General features: G+C 43.7%; 1 protein-coding gene across 1 annotated transcript in view; it reads right to left on the bottom strand.

The window, feature by feature from the left end:
* The window catches only part of CASKIN1 (CASK interacting protein 1), a 181994-nt gene that overhangs the window by 10012 nt on the left and 151711 nt on the right, over window positions 1–20271 (bottom strand). Inside the window, exons 11-16 of the mRNA XM_030213148.1 lie at window positions 20071–20178; window positions 15046–15137; window positions 9895–10005; window positions 8312–8413; window positions 3113–3251; window positions 101–1641 (exon numbers count right to left, since the gene is read on the bottom strand). Coding sequence (XP_030069008.1) covers window positions 101–1641; window positions 3113–3251; window positions 8312–8413; window positions 9895–10005; window positions 15046–15137; window positions 20071–20178 — 2093 coding nt within the window. The remainder of the gene's footprint in view (window positions 1–100; window positions 1642–3112; window positions 3252–8311; window positions 8414–9894; window positions 10006–15045; window positions 15138–20070; window positions 20179–20271) is intronic.

Here is a 20271-nt window from a genome sequence, read left to right as displayed (position 1 = left end):
CGGCAAATGGAATACTCTCTGAAGAGCTGTTGTGGGGTGAACCACCGCGATGTAGCTGGGGTCGGGTCACAATCAAGTCTTTCGCAGTATCAGATTTCACACTATCAGACCTCTCCCGTTTAGCTGCTGCAATAAGGCCTGTGACTGGTCCACTAATTGTCCGACGCCTGTTGACAACTTCTCCATCCAAGCCAATGGCATCTCTGTGTTTAATATTAGCGAGAACTGGAGCTACCTTGGCACGGTCAGGGCTACCTGGCTGGAACATAAGACTTGGGTGTATGTAGTAGCCTTCTATTCCCTTCCCACCTAAAGCCTTCTGCAATGCCACTGCTCTGGCACCCCCACCGATGGAGGACATTTCAAGCATAGCAGCTATACTCTTCACACTGCCTGCACTTCCAGTATCCACACTGCCCCCAAAGTCACTGGCCCGTCTCTGCTCACTGAAGTTCTCCATCCCTTCGTTTTCTTGGGGGAATTCACCATCTTTGAAATCATCTGCCATATTTGTGCTAGAGATAGCAGAACTGGAGCGCTTTGGAGGAGGGGGAGGAGGACCCTTTTTCTTGGGCCTGACAGCAAAGGATTGGCTACGGTTGACATTTTTGTCTCCACTGGGCTGTGCTCGGACAGAGTGACTCCTTCCAACCCGTCTCTGCATGGTGGCATATGGGACAGCATCTGGCACCATCAGCTCATCCCTGTCCTGCTCACTGTCTGACATGGCATAGCGGTTCAAACTGTGGGCCCGTTTCTTTGGCCTTGCTGGATCTTCCTCCAGATCTGTGCCTGGTGGGGGAAGGCACAATACTGGAACAGAGACAGGTAACACTGGAACAGCCTGCACTAAAGGTCCCACCATGAGTCCAGGTCCAGGAGATCCCTCACTTTCCATAGGCTGTGGCATTACATATGCAAAGCCCCTATGTGTGGGAGATTGAGGCAGAGATCTGGGGGACATTGGCCTCTCCACCTGCTGGAGGAGTTGAGGGGTGGGCTTCACCTTTGCTGTTGCTTGAGGGACACTGAGAGTCTGTGGAGAAGAAGGTCTTGGCTTTGTTGGTGTTTGGGGTGGGGTGTAGCTATGGCCACCTGCAGGAGGAAAGGACTGCCTGGGCTTACCAGGTACTGGTGGCACACTGGCCCTCTTTATAGAATGCCCATGTCGCATAGGTCTCACCTCCTTGGGAATGTTGGGAGCACCAGATTTTAGATCCTCAATTAAATACTCTTGGCTCTTTGACATTGCTGCACTCTGTACTTTTGATCCATCCCCTAAGAGCTCCTGCGAGCTGCTAATCTGCTTAGCTCGGCTGCTGATGCTGTTTTCCTGAGCAGTCCTGGATCCTGGAGACCTGTAGCCTGGTCCTTCCCTAATATGAAAAACATGGTTCACTTGTTTCTCATGGTTCTCTGTGGCCTCACCACCACTTGTCATTGCCACCTGAAGTTCACTGCTTAACTCGCTGTCCTGAAACGTAGTCATCTTGGGGGACTGACACTCTGCAGACTCTGGAGGTGGAGATTCAATAGCCACAACATCCAAAGACTGAGGGGCTTTCTTCTTCAGAGTTCCAGATTCATATTTTTGAATTTCAGCCAGCTTCTTAACAGCCAACATTAGTTTCTTCTGGTGGCCTGGAAGCAGAAGAAAAAGAAATTCATAAGATAAGAGACTGTTATATTTTGTGCTATTCGGTTGAGGCTAACTTTGGCCACTAGGAAACAATTCCACCAGACCCTTGAAAAGTTGTATTTCTGTAGGTTTCTAAAAGTCTGCTTTGTGCAGTGAGGACAAAGAAGTGGACAGGTTAATCCATGGTTTTAGCATCATTTAAGGAGTTGTAGGATGGAAGGAGGTGCGAGTCTAGATTAGAAGATGCATCTGTGAACCCCAGGAGTTAAAGGGTTCCGATATGTTCAGTTTCTAATTTTCATGTACAGGTCACAGCATCTAAGGAAGTGCTTCCAGCTGGTGCCCTACCTCCCTCCTTTCTGTGGGGCACTGCATACACTCTTCCTGTCACCTGCAGGGGCTGAACAGGTTGTGTGGAAGCTAAGAGGACATAACATGTGCAGGCCACCTGACGGTTGGACACATAGCAGGCAACATCACTAGCAGCACCCTACTGAAGATTTTTGGGCAGGAGTATTGTAAAAGTCCTTGCTAACTGGAGGCCTGGTCTGCCTCACTGTCTTCCCTGTTTTATCAGTTATTCCATGAGAGAAAAAGTACAAAGGAACCGTGGGAACAAACTCAACTGCTGCATTTAGGAAAGGAGATAAATCAGTAGAGAAGCAAAGTTTGTGCCCCACTGTCTCTCGGTGTAAGCGGCAGGGCCTTATTCCTGCTCCTAAACAGGACTGAAAGGGAAACCCAGGGCTGCTCACTATAAAATACGCTAAAGTGAGCGTGCCAGCCATTCAGATACTCTGCAGGGCCCGATGGCAGGCGTATCCAGGGATAGTGCCCACATTCTTACAAACTCTGTATCTCTAGGAGGCAAAGTGGAAGGGCAGTTGGAATTGGAAAGCAGTGGCACTGGACTGGGCTTCTGCCTTATTCCCCAGTCTCTGAGACTTTGAACCCAGCAACTGCAGCATGTTAGGAACTAAGGGCAGGAGACATCACCCGGCATCTGACTGTGAGCAAAGATCAGAATGGTATTAGCTGTGAGAACATTTGCATTCTGAAACAGAAAATGTACCTTTCTATAAAGCATTAGAGAGGTTCATCTTTCTCACACTTCCTCCATTTTATCTTCAAAGAACACTGCCATCCTTCCAACCATTATGCCAACTGGGCCAAGTAGGGAGAACAGACACTGCTTGGGGCAGGAGAACCCTTCTGCTCTAAATCTACAGAATTCTCTCTTTGGTAGCACCAGGGGGAATCAAAGGCTTCACCAACGTATATATCACAATGCTGAAAGTTGCAAAAAGTAACGCAGCAAGCCATCAGATAGGGATTTCTTATCTATCAAAGTCTTAGCAGGACAAGAATGCAATATCATTCTGCGGCAGAACCACCCCCAAGCCACAAACTCCCCCACTGTGAGCTGGACTAGGAAAGGGCAGAAGGGAAGAAATTGAAGCCAGAGGCTGTTACCGAGCTTTATGATGCCAATCTCTTGTAGATCCTCCCAGGTTATGTCAGTAATGAAGTCAATGTTCTCATAGCCATTCTCCACAAGGACCTTGTAATACTGGCCCAGGCCAATCATGGACAGCCACACTGCCAGGTTAGCCTGCAGGCCAGACAGGAAAAGCAAAACGAAGAAGCATCAGGACACCCAGGTGCAATCATTATTAGAGTATCCTAAACCAGACAGTACTAATCCTAAAATTACTCTGCATAAATATAAGTGATATCCTTCAATTATATTACACCATATCACATACTGACACTCGAATATTACACTGCTCCGTACATGTTACATTATACCACATCATACATCGATATTCCTCAATTACATTATACCAACATGACACTCAGCTAAATTATACCGCTTCATAAACTAATGCAATTACATTACAACATATCACACACTGATATCCCTCACTCATTGCCAGAGAATGTGGTAAAGGTGGTTAGCTTAGTGGAATTTAAAAAAGGTCTGGACGGCTTCCTAAAGGAAAAGTCCATAGGCCATTATTACATTGACTTGGAGAAAATCCACTGCCTATTTCTGGGATCAGCAGCATAAAATGTATTGAACTTTTCAGGATCTTGCCAGGTACTTGTGACCTGGATTGGCCACTGCTGGAAACAGGATGCTGGGCTTGATGGACCTTTGGTCTGTCCCAGTATGGCAATACTTATATATTTATATATCGCATGATACATTGATTCATGGCCGTGCCAATGCAGTAAGCGGGGTAAGCAAGGCAGGGGGGCGCCTGCCTTCGAGGGGCGCCGCTGCCCTGCCCTCCGCTCACTTGCAAAATCTTTTACCTGCAGTTGCGATTCATGACAAACCAGAACAGCAGTATTCACTGAGGCAGGCAGGCTCTTCAAGTTATTTGAAAAAATGCAACCAGATTGCTATATATGCTTTGGTTTGAGGATAACTCATCACTTAGGGTAAGCTTCAGAGCTTGAACAGCATTCAAATTAAAGAGAACCTGAAATTTTAAAAGTGCTAAAAATAAGTTTTAAAAGTATTTGCATTAAATCTAATTGCAGAATTCAGGTGCTGGGAGCATGTACTTGGTTGTCATATGCTCAGATTTGTTTAAATCATATGCAAATTAGTCCGTTTTTGGGAGGTTCTCATTTGCATATTTATGGATAAAAAATGATGGAATGTTTACAGCCTTAATGTTAGGTCATGGCTGTGATCAAAAGTGTGGAGTTTGATCCAAAAACGAAGGGTTTATCTAGTGTTTTTCACTAAAAATTCCCATGAGTGTCTGTATGTGAATCTGCATTCAAATAGAGCTCTCTGATTGGATGATCAGCTTCTGTTAGAAATCTGCCAGGAAGGGAACAGAGTGAGACAGCAACTGACCGTTTGGCCAAGAGAGACATGCAGCTGTGAGTTCCTGTGTGTGTTGACTGAAATTATAAAAGAGTGCCTGATTATGTGGTAAATGAGAAAATATGAATGAAAAGAGGTTGGTGGAGATTGAAGTTTCTCTAGTGAGAAAAGGATCTGAATATTTCAGGATTACTTGAAGTTTATGAAGAATAGAAAAGGGTGAATTTCAGTTTAAGAGTGTTTAAATCCTATAAGCTATATAAAGGCTAGGTAGATGTGACTATAAGCAAGGAAACCTTAATATTTGATCTAAATAAATATTTGATCTGAGATAGTTGATCAGAGATAAATGTTTGATCTGAATTATACCCTTTGGTGCAAAGGAGATTAGAAAAAGAATCTTTGGAAACTAAGAGGCCTTTGCTCACATTTTGAATTAGCATTCCTATTTTGAGTTGGAAATCTTTGAAGTGTTATGAAAATACATTTTGCTTTAATGAAAATGCTAAACTTTAGAGTCAGAGACTTATCAATGAGGGATACATACAGTGCTATTTTTTCCTGAGGTCCGGCTTACTTGCCTGCTCCCTTCTGTTCCTGCTCTGCTAGATGGAGGGGGGGGGGGCGCCAACTGATAGTCTGCAGGGGGGCACCAGAGACCCTAGGCACGGCCCTGTTGATATCCCTCAATTATATTACATCATAGCACATACTGACACTCAGTACTATCTGTTACATTATACCATTGTCAGGTTCAGGAAGGTGAGCTCTAGGGTTGCAGCAGGGCTCCTGACCAAGGCCAGGAAGTTGCCTGCGGGTGGCTGAGGAGTCGCAGCTGGCTTATGTGAGCTAAAGGATGGCTCTGAAAAGAGCCCTTGGGAGCAGGCCTGGCGGACCAGGACTTGGGATGCAGGATACAACGGTAGGGCTACAGCAGGAACACTGAGGCAGGACTTCCAAGCTAGCGACGTTTTGTGGAACCGAGGGAACTGGGTTCCAGACGCCTCAAATAGCTGGCGTGGATGATGTCAGAGGGAAGTGCCCCAGTCAGCAGGTTGCAGAAAAGCCATGCAGAGGTGCACACACGCCCCTAGGGATGAGTCAAAGCTTGCAGCGCCGGGAAGCATGGAGGGCGTGCACGGGAGCTGCTGGGAAGGACCCCACCTGGAGAGTTAAGACGCTGCCTGGGAATCATGCGGATGAGTCAGGTACTCCGGATATGGTGGGAGCCGTGATGGTACCCCCCCCCCCCCCCCCCCCCCCCCCACCGCCATACTGTCCTGGGTCCAGGTTTCTGAGGAAACTACCAGTGGAATTGTCAAAGGAGGGCCGGAGAGTAGACCTCATCCACAGGTTCCCTGGATTTTTCCTCTGGACCTTACCATTTAGAGGGAATGAGGTATTGCAGACTCCCCCCAAACTCTTCAAAAGTCTAGGATGCTCCAGACTTAGAATTCTGTGTTGGTGTCGGCGTCCACAGGAATGGGTATCGGGGGTAATTGGAAGTGTCTTCTCAAGACCACCAGCTTCAGTAGGGAGATGTGAAATGTGTCATGGACTCGTAAATTGGGGAATAGCTTCAGTTGATACATCACAATTACATTACAACATATCACACACTGATATCCTTCGCTTAAATTAAATCACATGATAATCTGATATCCTTCAGTTATATCATACCACATCACACACAGACACTCAATTAAATTGCACTGCTTCATACACAACTACCCTTCAATTGCATTCTAGCACATCCCACATTGATATCCCTCACTTATTATATCACATGATATACTGATATCCCTCATTTATATTACACCACATCATACATTGAGACTCTGTTATATACTGCTTTATACACTAATATCTCTCAATTTTATTAGACCACATTATACACTGATATTCCTCACTTATATGATACACTGATATCCTACAGTTGTATTACACCACATCACACATTGACACAATTAAATTACACTGCTCCATACACCAACATCATCAACATACATTGACATCCCTCCGTTACATGATGCCACGTCATCCACTAATAACTCTCGGTTACTTGATACCACATCATCCACCAAGTTCTTTTCTCCCCAACCTGCATCTCATTCTCCTCTAAAATTCTATCTACTTTTCTTTATTCTCTCTGCAATATTAAGAGTTCCTTTTCTGTTTTAAGATTTCATTGTGTTTAACTGCCTTGCTATTTTGTGGAAAACCATATCCCTCTGTTATCTGCAACCACATCATCCACTGATCCACCTTGGTTAGATGATACCACATCATTCTGTAGTTACAAAACACAACATCCTCCCTCAGTTACATTATACCACATCATTCACTGATGTAAGAACATAAGAGTAGCCATATTGGGTCAGACCAATGGTCCATCTAGCCCGGTATCCTGTTTCCAGCAGTGGCCAATCCAGGTCACAAGTACCTGGCAGAAACCCAATTTGTAGCAACATTCCATGCTACCAATCCCAGGGCAAGCTGTGGTTTCCCCCATGTCCATCTCAATAACAGATTATGGACTTTTCCTAAGGAAACTTATCCAAACTTTTTAAAAACCCAGATAAGCTAACCGCTGTTACCACATTCTCCGGCAAAGAGGACTCATAATCTGGCATTTCCTTAGGGAGAGAAATTTGGAAAACAGAAGAACAAGTCCCTACTTGCAGTGGGGTAAACCCAGGACTGGAGCAACAATGTCAGGTGAATCTGGAGCCAGTTGGCAACCCTCCTTCAATGGAAAATTGTTAGCCAGTGAATGATAATACAGGGATATGAGCCAATAAGACAGCACAAGGCACAAACTTTTTCTCATTTCTACACGTTGTTTCATCTTTTTGATGGTGGCTGATATCCCAGTACTGACATTCACTGGTAACAATTTTCCATTATCAACTAGACTGGAATATCTCTGACTCCTGAGGCAGGTGCTCATTGTGCCGAAATGCAGCACTGCGTCGAGTCCATTCAGTCTTGATATTTTGGAATTATCAGCCTTTGTATCTTACATAATTTTAGTATCATCGATAAATTGTTTCCCCTGGTTAGAATTACATTGGTCTCCATCAATTCTTTTTCTTTGCTCTTGTGTTGTGCTTTGGGGGCAGTCTTCTTCTTTTTTCATTGGCAGATAAAGACCAGCACAGTCCGTCCACAAGGCCTACAAGGTGGCCAGAGTTGCACCCACCACTCTGTATGGGCCACAACCAAGTCTTCACCATGCCAACCACTTATAGGCAGCCAACCATGATGGAGTCTTGGTTATAAATATATATCATCTCCAAGTATTGCTGACAGTATTCAGCTTACCAGTCAAGATGTCTTCCCCTCCCCCCTGAACCATACAGCACCCTCACTCGAAACATGTGACAATAAAGTGATCTACAACACTGGAGTTGTTGAAGCTTCACCTGATTTTGTCATCTGTGGGACACGGACTGTAGAAGTCTGTCCATCATCAGCCTCAGTTCCCCCATGCTGGATTTGGCTAAATCTTCTTTCAATCTTTTGCCATTTGTGGGACACAGACCATAGGTGTCTGTCCAGCATTGGCCTCAGTTCCCAAGATAACACCTCAACAGCCGTTGTGTTGCCAGTGTCTAACTCACACATGTTTGAATTCGCTCACTATTTTTGACTCTACCACCTGTCCTGGAAGGGTGTTCCAGGCGTCTACTACGCTCTCTATGAAAAAGTATTTCCCGGCGTTACTCCTAAGTCTACCTCCCTGCAATCTCCATTCATGTCCTCTAGTTCTACTGCCCTATGTCTCTAGAAGAGGATTGTTTGTATAGCAATAATAAAGAACTCACTGGTTTATAATCTGGGAGCCACTCTGCAATGTTCAGGTTGTTGATCTCTGAGGCTATCTTCTTCCGATGTCCAGGCTTTGTTACTCCAATGGCTGTTAGATCCTAGGAGAAGAGGGGCTGAGCATGAATCCTTTCAGCATATTTTCTAACACATGAAGCAAAGAGTTAGATACAGGCGGGATAACCCAGGCAGAGTTAAAACAGGCATGAAAATCCAGTGTTCCTCTCTCCCAGTAAGCAATCCTGACAGGCAAGACCAGCTAAGAAACAGTTCACATCTCCTGCTTTGGTTTCATAAGTTATCAGCGTCAAATAAATACATTTAGGGGTGTAGTTATCGACATGGACTACCATTAAAATGTGTTATTTTACCTCTAACTCATGCTATTTTAGCACAGGTCCCATTTTATGCAATGAGACCTAGTTACTAATAACGGGTTAAAAATAAAATAACACTTCTTAACGGTAGCCCACGTTGATAACTTCCCCTTTAATTAAATAATAAAGAAATGTCCCTTGAGATGGAAATCACTGCTCTGTGTGATAAAAGTGAGCCAAGAATAGGACAATGAAGCCATTGTGACATCACTGATGAGGTTGGCTCTTATTGGTGAATGAGGCATTATGACATCACAATATCAGCTCGTCACACTAAGGGGGGAAGTTATTAATGTGGGATACTGTTAAGATGTGTTATTGTACCACTAACTAATGTTATTTTACAACGGGTCCCATTTTATGCAATGAGACATTAGTTACTAATAACGAGTTAACAGTAAATTAACCCATTGATAGGGTCCCTCCTTAATTAAAGAAAAAAGAAATGTCTCTAGAAATTGAACTCACAGCTATATGTCATAACAGTGAACCAAGTATAGGACAACCAAGCCATTGTGACATCACCGATGAGGTTGGCTCTTATTGGTGGAATGAGGCATTATGACATCACAATCTCAGCTCTGGAACTCTTCACACTAAGGGAAGACCTACGATGAGACCTAGTTACTAATAACTGAGGTTAAAGTAAAATAACACGTCTTAATAGTAGCCCACTTTAATAACTTTCCCCTCAGTTACTTTGATTTAATTTCCCACCCTATCAGTGAAACAAGTAGAACACTAAGGGACGGTGCTGTGTCAGAAGCACAGCACAGGGTGAGGACACACCTTCCGTCTGCTCTATTTGCAGTATATCAAGTGTGCAGAATAAATAAATAGAAGGCAGAAGTCAGGGTTTATGTCAGCCCAGGGCTGTCCTCACTCTGAAAGACAAGAACAAGACCTCTCCTCCCCCCCCCCCCCCCCCCCATGCAGTGGTAAAAGCCATTATCCAACATGGGTAAACCATAAGCCTACAAGTCTCACTGCAACTTTCCGAGTGCCCTGAAGACATGTGAAAGTTCCACTGAGTGCTGTGAAATACTGCTTTCTCTGATGACTGGAGCTTCGGCTTAGCTCAGCTGTCATACGATGCGATGCACAGGCAGAGCAATGCAGGTCTGAGGTGCTCAGCATCTTTACTGGACTGCCAGGAAGGCGCTGAATGGAAAGCTGCAGGCCTGTGAGTGCACCAGTCAACTCACCTCAGGTGTCATGCGGCTGATGGTGGGAATGTCGTAGCCAGAGCTGATAAAGTTTGGAGCATAAAGCTGTAGCTGAAATTTGCACAACCACTGGAAGACAGCCTCTGAGCTCTGTGAGAGAGGTAGAGGAAGAGGAACCGACTCAGTATCTAGCACATACAACTGAATGACCGGGCAGCATGGCGAAAATATCGCAGACAGAGAAGACTAGGCAGTCGCTTCAAAAGCTTTGTGCGGGAAGCAAGTGTGCCAAAAAGTGAATTGAACACACAAACCAGGCAAACTAGCTGTGGAAAATATAGTTCAGATGCACATGAACAAATCACAAGGATTTTCACTCAAACAAACAAGAACAGACCACAGAGGTTGTTGCCGAGACACAAACAGGTCATCACTCAAACATACAAACACATCACAGAAACGCTGGCTGCGATATGTACTCAGAGGAGAGAGAATTTCTGTAATGTGTTTGTATGTCTCAGCTATGGTCTCTGGGATGCATTTGTATGTCTGTGGAGTGTTTGTGTGTCTCAGGACAAAAAAAAAACCCTGGGTAGGCTATATTTAGCTGCTTTTAAAGGACATGTCCCCAGGAATGTGCTTGGACCAGAGGAGTAGGTTATAAATACACTATACATATTTATTTATGTATTATTTACTGCCTTTTTGAAGGAATTCACTCACTACAGTAAGAATAAATCAACCATGAGAAATAGGCAATTACAGCAGTAAGAATATTCAAACAACAATATGAAGTATGGTACTGTATACTACTTACAATGTCCACAATATGTAATAGAACATTTTAATTATACATACATTTCTAGACCTCCTTTCCAATTTTACCAGAAAATGTTTCTACAAACTAAAAAAAATATTCATTCTGTAAAGTCTTTGTTAATGGAAAGTATTCAGAATATTAATCCATTCCTTAGTCCTTACACATCTGGATTATTGTGACTCTCTGTTTAAGGGGATCTGGCTTGTTAACATTTGATGCCAACAAGTACTCCAAAATAATATAGTGAAGAATGTTAACGAGCAAAGAAATTTGATCTTGTAACACTATTATTGAAGAAAGAGCATTGACTTCCCATTAAATATTGGATCATTAACAAAGAGTAGAGAGGGTGTCCTTGGAGGGGAGAAGAGGGGCAAGGAAGGGAAGAGAGAAGAAAGAATAGAGAGGATATGGGGGCTCATGGAGGGGAGGGGTAGGGAAAAGAGAGAAGAGGAGGAGAGGGGAAGGGAAGGGAAGAAAGAAGGAAGGAGGAGATGGTGCCCTTAGAGGGGAAGAGAGGGGAGGGAGAAGTGAGGAGATGGTGCCCTTGGAGGAGAGGGAAGAGAAGAGAAGATGGTTCCTATGGAGTGGGGGGGGGGAGAGAAGAGAAGAGAGGAGATGGTGCCCAAGGAGGAGGGGAAGGGAAAGGAAGAGAAGAAATAGGACATAGTGCCCATGGAGGGGAGGGGAAGAGAAAAGAGAGAAGAGGAGGAGAGGGGAAGGGAAGAAAGAAGGAGGAGATGGTGCCCTTAGAGGGGAGTGAAGAGAGGAGATGGTGTCCTTGGAGGAGAGGGAAGAGAAGAGAAGATGGTTCCTATGGAGTGGGGGGGGGGAGAGAAGAGAAGAGAGGAGATGGTGCCCAAGGAGGAGGGGAAGGGAAAGGAAGAGAAGAAATAGGACATAGTGCCCATGGAGGGGAGGGGAAGAGAAAAGAGAGAAGAGGAGGAGAGGGGAAGGGAAGAAAGAAGGAGGAGATGGTGCCCTTAGAGGGGAGTGAAGAGAGGAGATGGTGTCCTTGGAGGAGAGGGAAGAGAAGAGAAGATGGTTCCTATGGAGTGGGGGGGGGGGGGGGGGGGGAGGGGAGAGAAGAGAGGAGATGGTGCCCAAGGAGGAGGGGAAGGGAAAGGAAGAGAAGAAATAGGACATAGTGCCCATGGAGGGGAGGGGAAGAGAAAAGAGAGGAGATGGTGCCCATGGATGAAGGGGAAGGGATGGGAAGAGATGAAAACTAAATACATTTGAAAAGGAAGAAAAATGGAAGAAAGTTGAACGTGAAAGATGGACACAGGGAGGAAGCAAATAAGAAAAGAGGAGAGAAAAGAAATAGTGACTATATAGGAGGCCCTGGAGACTGAGTTCAGAGCACAGAAGCAGAAGCAGAGACAGGGAACAAGATGATTAGAAAAATAACATCACCAGACAACAGAGGTAAAAAAAAAAAAGGAAAAGAAAAAGATTTTATTTTCAGTTTAGTAATTGAAATATGTCAGTTTTGAGAATGTACATCTGCTATCCATATTTTGCACGGTACAGGCATTATTTATGTGGTTAATCATGCAATTAACATTTTTAATTGTGATTAATTGCACAATTTAAATGTTTTAATTGATGTGTATCCCTAATACTATTATCGTTTTATTACCGTAGACCACCATGAAGGCAATCGCTATCAATGGTATATCAAAATGAAATAAATGTGGAAACTCGAGCCCCCCAATATTCAGGTGGTGGCAGAAAGTACAGCAGGCTGCTGCCACTTGCACTGACCCTGAATATTCAATGCCGGGCCATTTCTACTGACCGGGGTGTGGTGTTTGGCCGGCTCTATTCCCATCAGAAGAGAAAACAGCTACCTCAGCTTCAGGAAGAGGCTAAAAACCTTTTTCTTCCCAAAGACTACTTCATAACAATCCATCATGACTTCTACCTCCTAGTATCATCCATTATCCGTTCCTTACTGTTTTTAGTCTCATGCATTACACCAGTGGTCTCTAATGTTTCTCATACCTCACACTAACACTATCTGCTTTTGTCTTACCTAGAATGTAAACCGCACTGAACCCTGGAAAGGGGATATTTTTGGTATACAAGAATTGATTTGAATTTGAAACAACACGTGCGGACTGTGAAATATTGCAGGAAGACCTTAGGAAATTGGAAGAAAGGGGATCCAAATGGCAGATGAAATGTAATGTGGATAAATGCAAGGTGATGCACATTGGAAAGAATAATCTGAATCAGAGTTACCTGATGCTAGGGGGTCAGCTCTCAAGAAAAAGATCTAGGTGTCCTTGTAGATAATATGCTGAAATCTTCTGCTCAGTATGTGGCGGCGGCCAAAAAAGCAAACAGGATGCTAGGAATTATTAGGAAAGGGATGGTGAATAAGACCGAAAATACTATAATACCTCCGTATCGATCCATGGTGCGACCGCACCTTGAGTATTACATTCAGTTCTGGTCGCCAGGACCGGCATTAGGAGTAGGCAAACAGGGAATTGCCCTAGGCTCCAATATCACTGGAGGCCCCAAACTTGCCTAAAGTTGAAAGAGGGACAATCTGCAAGCAAGCTTTGGGGCCCCCTCCCTAGCATCTGCCCTAGGCACCATCATGTCTAGCACCGGCCCTGCTGGTTGCTATATCTCAAAAAAGATATAGCAGAATTAGAAAAGGTTCAAAGAAGAGTGACCAAAATGATAAAGGGGATGGAACTCCTCTCGTATGAGGAATGGCTAAAGAGGTTAGGGCTCTTCAGCTTGGAAAAGAGACAGATGAGGAGAGATATGATTGAGGTCTACAAAATCCTGAGTGGTTACAATGAGTAGAAGTAAATCGATTTTTTACTCGGTCAAAAGTACAAAAACTAGGGGATACTCGCGGAAGTTACATGGAAATACTTTTAAAACAAATGGGAGGAAATATTTTTTCACTCAACGAATAGTTAAGATCTGGAACTCTTTGCCGAAGGATGTGGTAACAGTGGTTAGTGTATCTGGGTTTTAAAAAGGTTTGGACAAAAAGCCTGGAGGAAAAGTCCATAGTCTGCTATTGAGACAGACATAGGAAGCAACTACTTGCCCTGGGATTTGTAGTATGGAATGTTGCCATGATTTGGGTTTCTGCCAGGTACTTGTGACTTGGAAAACAGGATACTGGGCTAGATGGGCCATTGGTCTGACCCAGTATGGCTACTCTTGTGTTCTGATGTAATATTTTTGTCACACAGGTTTTGGCTGAAATGTGTACTTCACTGTCCATATAGAACCATGTCATGTGGCCCTGGTTTCAAAACCAATGGCAGATTAGGATATGAAATTGACCTTTTGTTTTTTTTTTGGGGGGGGGGGGGGGGGGAAAGCCCGAAACATTTGTCAAACAGAAATAACAGTCTGTAACATGATCTTTCTGCTCGCTCCGTATCAGTCGGACAGCAAACAGCATGGTTGGCCATGAACCTTGGACAACATGATTTTTGTTTCCGTAATGAGATTGGGTGTTCCTTATAGATTTTTGGATGCTGATCATAGAAATGGCATCAAACATTTTCTATAATGTATGGTTTTCCATAAATTTGTTACTACACATGTGCATCAGCTCAACATCACTAGTACATGAACGTCGTTCAGGGTAAATATATTATGAAGTCACTTAGCCCTATTTTTATGTATTATTCTAGGAGATGTTCATGTGCAAAGAACCACCATGATTCCACTGGTGAAGATGGACTATAAACTGTATTTTGGAGGTAAAGCTGGTGATCAGAACAAAAGCTGGACTCCTCTTACTGATATTTGTTGTGCATCATGTAAAGTGAAAAAATACGGGGAGTCCAGCCTTTGTCCTGACGCCAACTTTACCTCCAAAATACAGTTCTTAGTCCATCTTCACCGGTGGAGTTATAGTTCTTCTTTGTACCTTCAGACAGAACTTTCCACGAACATAGTAGAAAGTATCAGCATGATCAATACATTTTCCATGACATTTTCAGTTTAATTAACCATCAGGTCATGCAGTGACCAGCTATACATCAACATCTCCTAGAAACAATACAGACAGCACTGGTGGAAGGAATGACCTAGGGCTGATGTAACAGGAAACTCAAAAGCAGAAAGTGGGGGCTATAGAGAAGACACCGGTGAGTTGGTCACTCTTGCAGTGTGAAAGGACAAGTGACATCAGATGAGATCTCGGGTAAACATTAGCAAGAGTTTTCTAACAATCTGGGGAGGCTGTGAATACATATAGCACTTGTTCTAAATGCAGAACAGCATGGCAATGCCACTGTGAAGTCTCCACTGATAAAGTAGATTTGGGCTACATATGAATGGATGGACATTCTCATACAGGCTTTGCTGGGTGCTGGTCCTACCTTGCCTTCAGAATGTGGCTCTTTCTTCATGTGCTCACCCGAGGACTGTTCTGTATAGGGACAGCTGGCAACAGTCTGTGGTCTTGGAGAACCTGCTCCAGCACAGAGAAAAGAGACAAGAAGATGAAGAAGTTACAAGTAGCAGACTCGAAGCTTGTATATTTTAGGGTGAGAGAAGGTGGACATGTCACATTGCCTCCACATCATCCCCAGCCAGCCCAGGAAGCAAAGAGCTGACCCAGGACTAGTCTTACATTTTCAGTTAGATTTAATTATCCAATTCAGCTAACATGGAAAGGTTCAGGTACTGTAATAATTAGTTGGTATCCTTGGTGCTCCAGTGGAAGCGAGGAGGGCTGCTCCCTTGCATAAGGATTCTGTTTGTATCTTGCTATGTGATGCCTGTCTCTTTCACTTAGAAGGCTCGTGTTTCAGCCATTGCTAAATGAATCAGGGAAGATGAGGACTTAAGCCTCACGTTAATTCCTGCTTTTAGCAAAAGTTTGGGGTGTGCTGTGGCCTGATTAATGTGCAGTCACAGGGCCCTGGGAACAGTCTTCATGGCCTGCATCAGGAACCTATACGTTTCCTGAAGTCTGCAACAGTATTTACCCTTCCACCAAGACATCTGGTAACTCGCAGAATTTAGCAGGATTCTGAAAAATAAATCTATCGCCTCTTACTCAACCCCAGGGATGAGTGCTGCCTGGTTATGTGTTTCAATTTACCAATTGCAACTTCCTGTTTAAGGACATTTCCTCCAGGAACTTGTCTAAGCCCCTTTTAAACCCAGCTATTCTACATGCTTTGAACACATGCACAGCTTAATTGTCCAGTGAGTGAAAAAAAACATTTTCTCCAGTTGTTTCACATTTGCTGTTAGTTTCAAGGAGTGTCTTGCTGTCTTGGTCCCTATTAACCCTCTTCCGCACCTCTCATGAATGTACAGACCTCCATCGTGCCTCTTCTCCATTCTGAAGAGCCCTAACCTCTTTAGCCTACTTCATGAGGGAGTTCCATCCGCTTAATCGTGCTCGTTACCTTCTCTGCAATGTTTCTAGATCCACTGGTAAAAGACGCCAAGAAAGCAACCAGCTTCTAGCAAAGACACTGGTTATACGATTTTACTGCCTCAGCAAATTCTGTGCTACATGTTCTAAAAATCCAGGGTCAATATTCAAAGCGATTTAAGTTGGCAGCTGCTAGTTGAAATTGTTCCAGCATGCAGAACGAGGCGACAAAGTTGGCTGGGTCTTCGACATTTAAGCTCTCCGTTTATGTCAAGTTTTTTCATTTAGTTAGCAAAAAAGATAACAATATTTATGCTAAGTGCAAGTTGTGTCCGGTAAGAGTGATGAAGTGGAGTCAACGCCAGCAAAGAAATAAAATCATGTTCAATCGACTGTTGACTTTAGCCATGACATCAAATTTCATAAACTCAGATTGATGATCTCATCATGAATTTTGTCGTGGCGTTCAGCTAGATATTTTCATGATTTTATTTCCTTATTTGATTTAAATCTCTCTCTAATTGTATTGGATCCCTGTATTTGAGGACTTGAGCTTTTTCTGTTTAGATGTTTTCTCTGATAACGGATGAATTTCCAGTTGCTAGAATTTATTTTATGTAATGTCGAAACAACTGTTTATATCCAAGAATTAGAAAGTAACTATAAGTAACATATTACTTTCATTAAACAACTAGTAACTGTAAAATAATATTTTTTTCCTTCCAGTAGCTAGGAATTTTAACATACTATTTTTACAAATTAACTTGCTCAGCATTGTCAATGAGTTACGCGTGTAAGTTACTACTACTTATCATTTCTATAGCGCTACTAGACATGCTCCTGTTCCTCCCAAGCTCTGCCCATATGTACTTCTCCATATATAAAAGAACATAAGCACACAAGAATAGCCATACTGGGTCAGACCAATGGTCCATCTAACCCAGTATCCTGTTTCCAACTGGGGCCAAATCCAGGTCACAAGTACCTGGGTGAAACCCAGGTAGTAATAACATTCATTGCTACCAATCCCAGGGCAAGCAGTGGCTTCCCCATGTCTGTCTCAATAGCAGACTATGGACTTTTCCTCCAGGAACCTGTCCAAACCCTTTTTTAAACCCAGATATGCTAACCATTGTTACTACATCCTCCGGCAAAGAGTCCACACCTTAACTATTCTTTGAATAAAAAAAAAATATTTCCTCCTATTTGTTTTGAAAGTATTTCCATGTAATTTCATTGACTGTCTCATAGTCTTTGTTCTTTTTGAAAGACTAAAAAATCCATTCACTTCTACTCATTCTACACCACTCAGGATTTTGTACACCTCAATCATACTCCTGTGTCTTTTCCAAGCTGAAGAGCCCTGACCTCTTTACCCTTTCCTCAAATGAGAGGAGTTCCATCCCCTTTAGCATTTTGGTCGCCCTCCTTTGAACCTTTTCTAATTCTGCTAGATCTTTTTATAAATACGGCGACCAGAACCGAATGCAATACTCAAGTTGAGGTCACACCATGGAACAATACAGAGGCATTATAGCATTCTCAGTCTTATTTACCATCCCTTTCCTAATAATTCCTAGCGTCTTGCTTGCTTTTTTTGGCTGTCGCTGTACACTGGGCAGAAGATTTCAGTGTATTGTCTATAACAACACCTAGATGTTTTCTTGGGTGCTGATCCCCAAGGTAGACGTTATGCACTAAGGGGTCCTTTTACTAAGGTGCGGGAGGGCTAATATGCAGGTAGTATGCGCCAAATCGGTATTACTGCTGAGCTAGTGCATGCATGTGGTGGTAATTCTGAGTTTGGAACGTGCCGAATCCTGTGGTAGAAAATAACTTTCTACCACAGAAGGCGTTCCTTGTGGTAATCAGCAGTTGGCGCATGCTGCATGGTTACCATACGGGTAGCGTGTGAGCCCTTCCTGCTAGGTCAACGGGTGGTGGTAAAGGCTCAGGTCATAAATAGGCGCTCGCTAGTTATAATTTCAGCGCACGCCCATTTCCCGGCCCATTAAAAAAAGCCCTTTTTCCCCACCTGTAGTAAAAAAATGGCCCAGCGCACACCCAAAACTCATGCCCACACTACCGCAGGCCACCTTTTACCACGGCTTAGTAAAAGGACCCCTCAGACTCTTATGTGCTACTGTACAGAACAGCGTAGAGTTACTTGCGTGCGTAAGTCCCAATTAAGATGCCACTTGCGTGCCCAAGATGTAACTACACGCTCCCAGTTATGGAATTGACCTGATAGACTGTACATAGCATTACACTGACTTGCCTAAAAATCCAAGTTCTAGTAAACCCAGTTTGGTTTGGAACATACCTACTGCTCTGGGGCCGTTTCACGACTACTGAAGTGTTGCCAAGCAAGTAGATTAAAGTGCCAGCTGGCTGCTAGCTTTGCTAGCCCTGGCCTGACCGTCAACAACCCAATTCAAATATTCTCTAAATAACTCACTCGATACTCAGTCAGGGAAATAAGGGCTACATGTTTATGAAACATATCTAAATGTAAACACCGTCATTTCCATGTGGAAATCACAAATAAGGTTTTTGAAATAAGCCCCAAATTAACCTAAGGTTAATCATGAAAGGGAAAGTATGACTGACAGTCAGGTGGGATCGATTAACTGCCTTTCTGAAAAGATTCACCCAAAGCGGTGATTGAGCGCGAGAATAGCAGCTCATTTCACAGCCTCACGTGGCTTTGGTTACTCCTGCTGAGTGACCTGAGTAACCGCTTGGATTAATGTCTGTGCATGTACAGCTGCATTTGGCAAGAATCTCTTGATGAGAATCTATATTGCAGCCTGTAGATTCCTCACTGGACACAAGTAATTGTGCCACTATATTCCGAGGGTCAGCTTCTACCTTCACATACTCCTCAGGCTTCCCAGACTTGTCCTGGGGACTCTACAGCCAGTAGGGTTTCAGGATATCCACAATCTCTCTGTTAGGAGGTATATTAACACACATTGGAAAGCCAGTATATGCAAATTTATATCATGTGTATCCTAAAGGGAAGCCTTGCACTATAACATGCTAGTAACAGCTACAGGTGCTCTCTGGTATCCTGTGCTAAGGGGGGAAAAAACCCTCTGTCACAATCAAGAGCAAGGACAGTCCTCTAGGGCTGCAACCAGGTGCTATGTGGGATTCCCCTCATGAATAATGCATGACAGATTTGCATAGCCCTGAAAATCCCTGGAGGACTGTCAGTGAAAACCTCTGCCCTAGAGTGTTTGCTGATGACGAACCACATTGGCAAATCTTTCTATGGCACCGAGTTCTAATGACTTCCTGATCACATCTGCTCACTTCATTAATCCCTTCCTTACACGGTTCCAGCTGGTTCTTAAAAGGATCTTTGGAGACCCTAGCCCTGAGATGCTCGTTTCTTTGTGCAGCAAGAAAAACTGTGGTCCCTTGGAAGATTTAAGCAGAAAATCATGAAAAATCACACATGTGTCCTTAGGCATGTGCTCCTCCCCCAAGAAGACAGATGATTAAAACCAGTAACTCACATAGCAAGGTGGCTGACCTTTTCAGAATCCACCCCCACTCTTAGACCATACAGCACATGTCCATTGGGCTTGCAGTACATGCTATCTATTTATTTCTTATGACTAGACACTGGTTTTAGACCTTATAACACATGGCCCTAGGGTTTAGTCATTGGTTTTAGGCCTCATAATGGACAGTCCATGACTTTCATTCCAGGAACGCTGGTTTTAGACCTTATAACACACATCCCTAGGGTTTAGTCACTGGCTTTAGACTCCATAATGGATGGTCCATGACTTTCATTCCAGGGACACTGGTTTTAGACCTTATAACACACATCCCTAGGGTTTAGTCACTGGCTTTAGACTCCTTAATGGATGGTCCATGACTTTCATTCCAGGGATGCTGGTTTTAGACCTTATAACACACAGTCCTAGGGTTTAGTCACTGGTTTTAAACTTCATAATGGGTATTCCAGCCTGTGTCATAGTCATATATTCCTCACTCATACCTGCAAATGGCTTCCGAAGCACCCAGATCTCTTCAGAAGGAGCGATGGGGGTGGTGGATCCTTGTGAAGGAGAAAGGTGGGAGGGACTTGACTCGGATCCTCGAGAACCTGTAGCAAAAACAAATAAAGATAAGCAAAGCAGGGACAGTAGTTAGAACCCCTAGAAATCGCATAACGCCAAACATGCAGCCTCTTAACCAG

Source organism: Microcaecilia unicolor, chromosome 8, assembly GCF_901765095.1.
Source record: "Microcaecilia unicolor chromosome 8, aMicUni1.1, whole genome shotgun sequence".
Lineage (NCBI taxonomy): Eukaryota > Metazoa > Chordata > Amphibia > Gymnophiona > Siphonopidae > Microcaecilia > Microcaecilia unicolor.
Note: the sequence above shows the minus strand (reverse complement) of the source record. Positions and strands in the feature narration are given on the sequence as shown.